Source organism: Zingiber officinale, chromosome 8A, assembly GCF_018446385.1.
Source record: "Zingiber officinale cultivar Zhangliang chromosome 8A, Zo_v1.1, whole genome shotgun sequence".
Lineage (NCBI taxonomy): Eukaryota > Viridiplantae > Streptophyta > Magnoliopsida > Zingiberales > Zingiberaceae > Zingiber > Zingiber officinale.
Genome location: NC_056000.1, coordinates 33,339,004 through 33,350,637, shown reverse-complemented (window position 1 = coordinate 33,350,637; position 11,634 = coordinate 33,339,004). Strand labels below are relative to the sequence as shown.

At 37.1% G+C, this 11,634-nt stretch overlaps 1 protein-coding gene across 2 annotated transcripts in view; it reads right to left on the bottom strand.

Moving 5' to 3' along the window:
* Positions 1-495: 495 nt before the first annotated feature.
* Positions 496-11,634, bottom strand: part of LOC122008364 (noroxomaritidine/norcraugsodine reductase-like) — a 182,388-nt gene continuing 171,249 nt past the window's right edge. The window contains exons 1-5 of one of the 2 annotated variants that reach the window (XM_042564083.1): positions 1,699-1,890; positions 1,411-1,618; positions 1,092-1,308; positions 890-996; positions 496-808 (exon numbers count right to left, since the gene is read on the bottom strand). In XM_042564083.1, the coding sequence (XP_042420017.1) occupies positions 632-808; positions 890-996; positions 1,092-1,308; positions 1,411-1,618; positions 1,699-1,793 (804 nt within the window). In that variant the 5' untranslated portion in view covers positions 1,794-1,890 and the 3' untranslated portion in view covers positions 496-631. Of the gene's footprint in view, positions 809-889; positions 997-1,091; positions 1,309-1,410; positions 1,619-1,698; positions 1,891-11,634 lie in introns of those variants that run through there. The other variant, XM_042564084.1, reaches the window with a different exon arrangement.

Sequence of the window (11,634 nt, the reverse complement as noted above, 5' to 3'; positions counted from 1 at the left end):
AAATAAGTTAGTGATTAATTTTATCAAACCTTTGTAAGTTTAAAAAATCACTACTCTTAATTTATATTATCGAATTTAGGTTTGAGGGTATGGGTATATTAAGAAGGATTTCAGAAGTACATTGATTTTTATTTGAAATGATTTAGAGTTCTCAAGGTCCATCAGTGAATTGCGAACGAAACTAGCTAACGTACCTACACCATTCAAAAGTTTAATTTTTTTTGAACCAGGAGAATCTAAGAATTCATTGATGGAGTTGGTTAGTGAGTATCATATTCCTAAATCTTATAATAAGCTTATGACAAATTTTATCAAGTCTTTACAAGTTTGAAAATTCAATATACGGACAAGACGAATTATCTTATATACTTAGAGAACTTTAAATTAATTTAAATCAGAATAAATATACTCATATAAGCCTCTATATAATGTAAATACGTCCCAGATATACAACAACAACAACGACAATTTTAAGCTAAATTATTGCCATAGAGGTCATGATAAGGATTTGAATATATTTCTCCATATAAGAACTTAAATGAAGAGTTCAAGCACCATCTTATTCAAGATCTTCATAAGAACATAATCCCAAACACCAGGCCACCTTATTCAAAGATACCTCCATAGCTACTTAGTGATTTCCGTTGACAATTCTGCCTCCGTCGACGACAATAACCTGACCATTCACGTAGCAAGAAGGAGGGAGGCAAAGGAAGGCCACGACGCCGGCCACATCCTCCGGCTCCCCCAAACGCCCAAGAGGCACGCGATGATTCTCCCTCGCCACAAATTCCTCGTCTTGCACCAACTGCCACAATAAACAAATTCATATTCATCAGCCAAAATCAAATCTTTCTTTTCTAGATCACCAGAAGCAGTGTTCACTTACAGGGTCAATGAGCGGTGTTCTGATGTACCCTGGAGCTACACTGTTTGTTCTGATGTTATCTTTGGCCCATTCACAAGCAAGATTTCTAGTGAGTTGATTCATTGCTCCTAATCAGATGAAAGAGAAAAACATAAAACTATCTGAGCAATTTGTTCATCTTGCTAATGATTCAAGCAAATTCAATCTCTGCAAGAAGTAGTACCTTTGGTTGATGCATACACAGACAAATCATCCAGTGCAATGAAGCCACAAATGGAGGTGATGAACACAATACTGCCTACTCCACAAGCCCTAAGGAGAGGGTAAGCGAGTTGGCTCAAGTGGAATGCCGATTCCAGGTTTGTGCTGATCACGAGCTTGAAATCCTCCAGGGTTTGCTCCACCGTCGGTTTGAGGACCCCCGTCCCTGCATTGTTAACCTGCAAAACGAAGAAGATTAATTATCGATCGGTTTCGTGAGCATTCAGATTTGGCTTAGGGGGGTTTAGAAGGGGAGGAAAATAAAAAGGGGGAATTAATACCAAAATGTTGAGCTTCCCGTCGAATTGGGACTTCACCGTCGCCATGAGCTTCTCTCTCTCGCTCGGGGACGAAACGTCGCAGACAGATCCAGTGACTTTGAGCTTGGAACCGAGCCATTTCTGCAGGCACTTCTTCAGATCTGCTTCGCTGCGGGCGCAAGTGTGCACCGCCGATCCAAGTCTGGCGAGCTCCTCGACGATCGCATACCTAATTAAATTAAGCTTGATGGATGAGTAGAAATATATAGAGGGAAAGAGATGGAGTATTCGATCGAGAAATGTAATTACCCGATTCCCTTGGAGCCTCCGGTGACCAGAGCAGTCGTCCCGGCGAGAGACCATCTGTTTGTGTCAATAGGAGTGTGTTCTTGGTCGCTGCTCATGCTTCCATCTTCGGAATGGAACTTCCTGTTGAAATTAAGGAGAGAGATTGAGAGGAGTGTTTTGCAGAAGACAGTAGAGGATAAGGCATATATATATATATGAGATTGATATGAGAGATTGAGGAGTGTTTTGCAGAAGACAGCAGAGGATAAGGCGTGTGTGTATATATATATATCCTTCAAAAGTTGATGAGATCAAAAATTAGAAATGTTGATATCCTGCTGATCTCTCGTAGTTTTCTGTTTTACCTTATAAAATAGATGATGTCAGTGCTGAGTCCGAGAAGAAGTCCCCGACATAGGTCCTTCAACGTTCAAGTCAGTCATCCACGATGATGTAGAAGGCGGAGCAACAAGAATGAAGATTGTAGTGTAAATAGTATCTATCGCGTATTTTCGTTAATGCTTGGACTTCCCTTTATATAGAGTTCATTTAGCGCACGCGCACACTTTCTTAGGCGAGCATGCTTTTCAAAGTTTCTCTTGAAAAGATTTGTCAGTAAAATATCCCTGACACAATATCTTAGCAAGCCGAGTATATTTTTGATGTGACAGTGAAATTTTTCGTCGTACGATCTTCCTGTCGACCATGCTTGATGTCAGTGACACTAACTTCGAAAAAGATGTCAGGAGATAACACAGTGGGTTTGTTGCTGGCCGAGTGGGTTAACCGCTCGGCCAGAACTTCGCTACGCTTGTACCGTGTCCGCTCGGCCTAAACTCCGTTGCGCTTGTGTCGCGTCCTGTTGACGGGTCGAGCGGGGTAGCTGCTCGGCCCGGATTCTACATATCATCTCCTCCTTTTGGCATCCAACCACCCATTGAGTGTCGACTGTTTGACACACCTTCCCGAGTCAAAGGTGGGATCGGACTGGAACCTTCTCCTCTCGGTCGGCTATCTTATCACTCGACCGGCCAATACGCTTATCCTTCGTTTGACTATATAATACCTTAATGTTAATCATCTTGATTCTGACCTCCATCGTGACAATCGACTTCTATCGGATGAGCCACTCTATATTGCCTCATCATGTATAATACATTTTTGGGGGAAAAAACAAAGGACATTTAATTTATTTTTTATTTACTTTATTTTTTTCCCGAGCTATGTCAGGCACAAACAAAGTATTTTGCACACTTTAAAAATTGACCCTCAAATTTATTAAAACAATCACACGTTTAAATACTTAAAAATTGATCTTAAGATTTATTAAAATAATCATATATATAAATACCAATTATATCAACATATGTGGGCGAGAGACCATTCTGTTTGTGTCAATAGGAGCGTGTTCTTGGACGCTGCTCATGCTTCCATTTTCGGAAAGTAAACTCCGTGTTGAGATTAGGATTGTAAATGAATCAAGTGTTTATGAATAAATTTGGTATTCGATTTGATAAGAGCTTATTTATGTTCGTTCAATATATATTAGATTAATTAAACAAACAAGTTTGAAGATCTCGTTAAGCTAAACAAACAAGCTTGAAGATCTCGTTAAGCTAAACAAACAAGCTTGAATACATATGTGTTCAGCTCGTTAACGTTCGTGAACAATATTCGTGAATAATGTTAACGAATCATATTTATTAATAAAACTCTTTTCAATATATTAACTAAATAATAAAATAAATAAATAAATTTAAATTATCAATCTTAATAACTAATCAAATAATTAAAAGTTTCAAATAATCAAACAAACTTGAATTGAGAGCTTGATAATATCTAAATGAACCAAGCTCAAACCAAGCTCAAGCCAAGCTCGAACCAAGCTCAACCAAGCTTGAATTGAGAGTTTGATAATATCTAAACGAACCAAGCTCAAGCCAAACTTTAAACAAGTTCAAAGTCATAAAAAATAAACTAAGTCAAGTTTGAACACTCATTCCAAAAGTTTGGTTCATTTTAAGCTCGGCTCGGCTCGACTCGACTTAACTCGGTTATCTTATCAAACAAACTTAAACACCTCAAAATTTAACTCAACTTGATTTATTTACCGTCCTAGTTGAGATTGAGGAGAGGGAGGAGTGCTATGCACGTATATATAAAAATATATATATTTTTAATTGACATACGATATCTCACTCCTGGAACGATCGGTCAATCCTGCGGAATGTTTTCCTACTGTAGCACTCTTAAGAACACTTATTTTTTAACAGGATTTTTTTTTCATACTATTACTATTATAAATATTAGAATAATAAAAAAATCGATTCAATTAGGAACTGCTCTGGTAGAAAATAAAATTATAATACATTAAAATAATTTACTTTAATTAAAATTATTTGAACATGATTAAAATTATTTATTTATTTTTATAAAATATATAAATGCACTACTGTATTAAAATTATTTAGAAAATATTAAAATAAATTAATTCAATTTAATTAAAATTATTAAATTATAATATTATTTTATTAAAATATTTTTTATTAACTTATTAAAATTATTTTAAATAAATTAAAATCATTTTATAACTCTTATAGTACCAAGGTCTTAATTGCTACACCAACTCTGATAAAGGCGGGGCGATTTTTTTTCCATAATTTATTGAGGGTAGTTTATTAGGAATGGTCGATTCAACTTGACGTATCAAATTTGAACACGTCGTTGGAATTCAAAGGATTGAGTTATTTACTTTAAAGACCATTCAAAATGGATTACATTTTTATTCTCGTAATATTTTTAAATTTATCCTCTTAAGTAATAGAAAATTTTTATAAAATTAAATCAATGATCTCAGATTCTGATCTGATTAATATTTTTTTATTTAAATTATTTGATACGGTAAAAATGGAGTGTTGGAATTTAAACAAAATCTCACGTGAAAAAGATTTTGTAAAGATCATAAAATTAAAAAAAATATATGATATCTCCATTAGTATGAGTTCATTTGGAGAGAGCTCAAGAATAAATCCATGAGAATTTAAATCTAAAATGGACAATATCATATCATTGTAGATATATGTAGACATCTTTTTACATAATAAATGATATCAGAGTCATGATCCAGACTAGCTAAATGACATATGGGGTGGTCTTGAACGAAGTTGAGGGTGGGCCCGGGGTAAGTCAGATTGACCGGATGCTCGCAAGGAGGTCTAGAACAGGTCAGGATGACCGGATGCTTGTGGGAAATGTCCCGAAGCAGGTCAGGGTGATCGAATATTCGTGGAGAGGCTTGGAGCAGGTCAGGGCGATCAGATACTTGTAGGGAGGTAAGTAGATAAGGATGATCGGATGCTCGCAGGGAGATCCGAAGCAGATCAAGATGACTGAATACTCGCGGAGAGATCCGGAGTAGGTTAAGGTGACCAGGGTACGGATGCTTACGGGGAGGTCCAGAGTAGGTAAGGATGACCTGATGCTCACGAGGAGATCCGATCTATGAGAATAATTATGATCTTTTGAGGGAAGAATTATTAGGATTCAATCAAAATCCTGCATAACACATAGACATATGACAGGTTCAGGACTCTCAAAGTAGAATTGGATCGGCCTAATTTAAAATTGAGTCAGGATGAAACTATTCTAACTCAAGATCGAGCTTGACTCGAGGCAGCCTGACTTATAGTTGAGCTCGATTCAAGTAAGACCGACTCACGGTCACGGAACCCAACACTAAAAACTTTTAAACATTGTATGTATTATTGAGTGGGAATTTTAAGTTGTCTTCGCTACGGGAAATTGAATTGCAAATTAATTAAATTGGCATCATAATCCCTTGTTTCTCTACTCTTTTCACTTTAAGTTGCAAACCATCTCGCCTTATAAGTTTTAACAGACACCATTTTTTTTTTTCAAGTTTGAACTTTCTAACTCTTTCATGTCTTGTTTAAATTTATATTCGGTTTTAATCATTTTGCTGCGTGCATGTGCTAACCTCTTCATCCGAAGCCATAAGCAAAGAAATTTACCCTAATAAATAGCTGAGTAAAAAATAATAGACATTAATAGGAAACTAAGGTCTCGAAGAGAAGATAATAATTAGATTCTCATGCAAATTTTTTTATGGCACGATTCTAAATCTGAACTTGCTACAAAGGATGAAATATAATTATAAGAGCCAAACTTATCAGAAAAAAAATTCAAATCCTTATCATTACACTAATTCCAAATTTGTGTTCTTTACCGATATAAAGTTAATAGTCTAAGAAAAAAAAGAAATAACATTGTTGTTGATCCAACGATAAGATAGGGCTCCCGCCCTGCAGAGGGTCTTAGGCCATGTGTGACATCAAAGTCAACAGTCAAGACAAAAGTCAACGGTCATCACCTCAGCTCGGCTTGGCTCAAGTTCGAGCTCCCGACACTCGACGGGCGACTAGCACGGCTTAACAGTAGGGGTCGAGGGCTGAGCGGTTTTCGTCTCGGCCGAGCAGGAACCATGGCCATCGAGGTGCTCCCGTTCGCTCGGGCAGCGCCGGTCGCCGTATGATTGGCTGAGCAGATATCTTGCTCGACCGACCGCGACATTAGCCGAACGGTTCTTTCGTCCGGCTTGGTACAAGACAAAAGAAGCAGGTAACTCTATCTTCCTCGAGACAAGCATCGCCGACAGGCAGCATGGTCGGCGGCCGGATCAGATAGAGAATTGTACGACGGAAGTTTCCACTATCATGTCAGAGATATGCTCGTACTATTAAGGTATGACGTCAGACACGCTTTTCTGACACGCCTATTGTAGGTATGCTTTGAGGGTCATGCACGCCTTGGGGAGCGTGCGTGAGCCCCTGAGAAGCCCTATATAAGGGCCTCCAGACTCCAACGGAGGTATGCGCTATTCATCACTGTAGCTACAGTTCTCGTCACTCTCTTTCGATTTCTTGCCGCTAGGAGCTTACTTGAGCGTCGGAAGGCCACCGCCGGGAACCCCTTCTCGGCCCGATTTTGTGCTTGCAGGTTCTCGCCGGAGGTCTACGTCACTCAGAGGGCCTCGCGGAGTCAACGAGAACGCCACATCCCCAGGGACCATCGACTCAACACTCGGACAGGATCAAATTGGCGCCGTCTATGGGAACACACCTGAATCCGAGTCTAGTGGAAGATGGAGGAAGCTGGAAGACCTCACACCGTGACGCTCTCTCAAGAGGAGCTCGATGCACTCATCCAGGCACGGGCGGCAAAAATCGTGGAGCAGCAGCAGCAAAAGGCCTTAACCGAACGAATGGCGCAACAAGCGACTTCGGCGTCGGGAGGGCGCAAGAGGACCGACCAGAGCAACTCTCCATATGGGGACAAAACAAAGGTCCGACCGGCACTCAGGCGGAAGCGCCGCCCACCCCAATACCGTTTCATAGTGCTCTGTTCCAGACGTCCTCAGAAATTGCACAAGCTCATCAAGACCAGGGATCTTCGTCAAATGAAGCTCCAGCTCGGGATGCAAGGAAGGGAAAAGCTTCCCGAGCCGATTTGTCACCTGAATGGATCAACCGCTAATTCTCTGAGGCAATTTTGTAGGATCCGCTACCCAGGCATTATGCTCTTGGCGATCGGGGAGTATAATGGATCAACGGACTCGGACGACCACTTGGGCAAGTTCGACAATGCTGCAACTCTTCATCAATACACGGATGGAGTCAAATGCAGGGTCTTCCTCATAACGTTATCAGGCTCGGCACAACGCTGGTTCCGGAGGCTGCCGGACGGATCGATCAAAAGCTTCAAGGACTTCCGAACGACCTTCCTTCACCACTTCGCTAGCAGCAAACGTTATCAGAAGACAAGTGTCAGCCTATTCTCTATGAATCTGGGGCCGAGGGAGACCCTTCGAGCCTACATTCAACACTTCAACCAGGCGACAATGGACATCCCCACGGTCTCCTCCGAACCATGATGCATGCCTTCCCCAAGGGCTTACCGACGGTGACACTACAAGAAAAAAGCCTAACAATAACGATTTTTCACCGTTGTCATAGCCCCTTTAGAACTGTTGTTAAATGACGTGTTGTTAAAAGGGGTGCCCAAAGCTAACAGTTTTTAACCGTTGTCTTTGAAGGCAAAGACAACATTTTTACAACGGTGAAAAACTGTTGTCTTTTCCTTCAAAGACAACAGTTTTTCACCGTTGTTTTTGAGCGTCTACCTTTAATAACAGGGTCTTCAACAATAGTTTTAAACTATCTACGACAACGGTGAAAAACCGTTGTCTTTTTTAAATAAAAAATAAAAAAAATTAATACACAATTTTCCAATATTATAAATCATTCAAAATACTAAATTTCAAAATAAAATTTAATATACAATTTTCTAACATTAAAAAATAATATCTATAACATTCTGAAGAAATTTCATAAGCAACCAACAAAATGATAACACTATTAAAACAAAGGTAGAACAATATAACACGAGATTTTCTACTTAGATGTCGGTGAAGAGGAGGGATTGCAGTTGCTAGTGCTCCTTAATTTGTTAAAGTCTCTCCATTTTTTTAGCTTGTCGGCATTCTTCCTAATACTCTTGAGGACACCTATTCGAATAAAGATATATATTACAAATTAGAAACTAAATTGTACGCGTGATTCTAATTGCACTGCATAAATGTTACATAACCATAAAAACCATTTGATATAGTCATCTAACAGAAGTGCAAAAAGCGTTATCTATGTAACATAAATGGTAACCTCTTGAAACAATATGGTGGCTCTTAAATTTCTTATTAAGCAGAATTTTCATTTTATGTCACTGCATACAAAGCTTCTATTATAAACCATGCAAACATTATTTTCCCCAGTGATCAAGCAGCATTAATTCTAAAAGGTACAATCTAATGCAAACGTTCCCACACACTCCATATGATGTTAAGGAGTAAGTCATACATTAAATTCTAAAAGGAACCATTAAAGGAAAGAATGCCTTAAATAAAAATGAATCCAGAAAATTACCATAGGCTTTGGATTAATACTTTAAGTTTACATTGATCATGAGCTAAATCATAAAAAGAGAAGTGGAGTGGCATGTTACATCAATTGACTTTCTAATCTTTAATTTAAGTTTCACCATTTAAAGAAACAAGTGTATTTCTTCCTCTTGGAATCTCAAGATTTATTACATCATCAAGCTGATGCGTAGAATACCAATTTAGATGTTAACATCTTATAAAGTATATTCCTCATTAAATTTGTGTCCTCACCTCAAGAAAATCTGGAATATACTATTTTAAAGTCATGAACATGTTAAGATTTTCACCAACTATAGTAGGAATGACTGTAGTAATTACCTGAAACAACATAAATCGTTAGTTTTGAAGGCAGAGTAGAGAGATGTCATGCAACTTTTAGAAATCAATGCAACATAATCTTAAAGAATAACATTATAGCAGGATAAAGATGCTAAAAAGAGCAGTAGATTGAAACTAAAAAAACCACCAAAGAGTCTTTAATATGTACAAAACACCTTTTAGCTTCATGTTGAATACAAAGTGAACATAATCGAATGAATCGAGATGCAAATATTGCAAATGTAAGTTAAGAAAAAAAAACTAAGAAATGATAAAATAACTGTAATTTAATCTAACTTACGATTTAATTCTAGATTTGGAGAAGTAAGAAGTGTAAGCTTTTCTAGATCACCATGTACAGAAACTGAAATATTAATAGGGCCATTACTTGTCAACACATGATGTTCCTAAGAGGAAGAAATGGACTTTAGAAATAAGACCAAAGAACAAATACATTAACTGCAAGCATAGAATATGCATGGGTGATTACATCAAAGGTAGACTATAAACATTTTTAATTAAGAAAATGATGAAGAAAATGAATGGAGGAAATGAATGAGATTTTCTACTTAGATGTCGATGAAGAGGCAGCACTGCAGATATTGCAATACAACAAAAAGTAAATTCTTTTTTCTCAAACTAGTAAAGGAAAATAAAAGGACTAATGATCTATAAGTGTGAAGGTCTAATATGAGATTTAATGTTCACAGATTGTAACAATAACTTCACCTTACTTGGTGGCTGAGGAGGGAATGGAGTATATGGTTTCTTCTCCTTAGCCTTTACTTTCGTTTGAACATTCTTCCTTGATAGTGATCTTCAAAATAATATTAATTGTCAAGATGCATGCTGTAAAACTGTTCAAACAATCACTTAGATAAAGTATACTGATATAATTTTTGATACTATCACTACAAGCCAAGTTTGATTTTTAAAAACTCATTGTAAATGGGAAAGAAAAATGATGATAGTAGAAAGGGGAATTTCAACAATGATGAGCTTCTGTTCGTGAACTAAAAAATAGCCGAAAAATTTCATCTTTATGTTTAGACATTCAAAGAACGAGATAATATCATGTATGCAGAGGTAAAATTCAATAAATAACTAAACAACAGAACAAGAAAACTGTTCATTAGCGGTGTAATATTTTCGTCGCTAAACCAAACAAATACTTACCTTTCACTCATATATATGGTCAAGTCATCAGTAGAATATTTTTTTTTAAAAAAACTGCACCATTAAAAATAATTTTGCAGAGAACATGAACCTCACAATCAATAGGAAGAAAATCATAAAAAGGATGGAGAAAGAAAAATAACAAGAAGCCGCAATTGTAAAGTTTTCCTAACCTGTAAGGTGAACAATCTATCATTGATCTAGACTTCTTTGGTCAAAAAGTATGCTACAATCCCAAATTAAGCATCATAGATGTATAATTCCATCAAAAGAACTAACTCGCTGTCCAAAAGTAAGTTAAAAAATGCATAAAATGATTTAGAGACCTAACAAAACCTAATCTTAATCTAATTAGAAAACTCTAATTAGCTCCACCCAACCTATTCAATACTTGAAAAGAAATGCATTACTAGGATTTGATGATGGACAAAAAAAAGAGAACTACATATGTATTCCTAGAACTCCCACTCTTTTCACAAGTGATAGGAAGTTGATTGGCGATAGACAAACTCTCATTACTAGGATTTGATGATGGATGAAAAGAAGGAAGAGCTTGAATCACATATGACTTATCATTTGTGCTTGTTGAAGGTTTTGCCCAAGCTGAAACAAATGTAGGTGCAGGACTGATTAAACCAGCCTGCGGAGTTGTGACAGAAGCAGGCACCCAACTATTGAAGTGAGTGACTCTGGCTGATAGCTTTTGTCTGGACCATTTCTCTGGGCAATGAAAAAATGGAAGAGTTTGATTATTTCTATGTGTGTCACTGTTCAACTGCAAATTCCCATGCATCACTACAGGGGTGTTACTGTTAGCAGAGGTTCGAGAAAGAAAATCCACAGAACTGCTACTTTTACCTGCATAAATAAGGAGATCATAGTTTGAATCGAGTGCAAAGAATAAACAATCCCAATATTAGAGGAAATGTTTCAAAATACATTGAGATACAAATGATATTGAAAATAACAGAAAAGATAGACTTGAATTTACAAGTTAAATGTTGTGTTGATATTTCCCTATTCTGGTTGATTATGACGTGTTTCCTTTCTCAATTTTCTTTCAACTAATCATGAACAAGTTAAAATATATCCAAGTTTTTCCTGGTATTTTTGCAAACAAAATATGAATATTTGTAACTTGGATAATGGCCCAACTGTTGTATAGCTTTTGTTGATAAATTTTGCATGCTAAAAAAAAAATAAACCACACATAGAACATAAAAGCATAAAAACTAAAGCTTGGTTACGGCTAGCCTCTTGTGACATGTCCTGATTCATCTCTTTATGCCACATAATTCAACAAGGATGGAAGCCATGCCCAACAGACATTATTCCATGATATAAGATGTTAGTATATATTCATCATTTATCCAAGTTTACATTGGTTCCAACAAAAATTATAGTTTGTAAGCAATGATAAACTGAGATTATGGGAAGAAACAACAGTT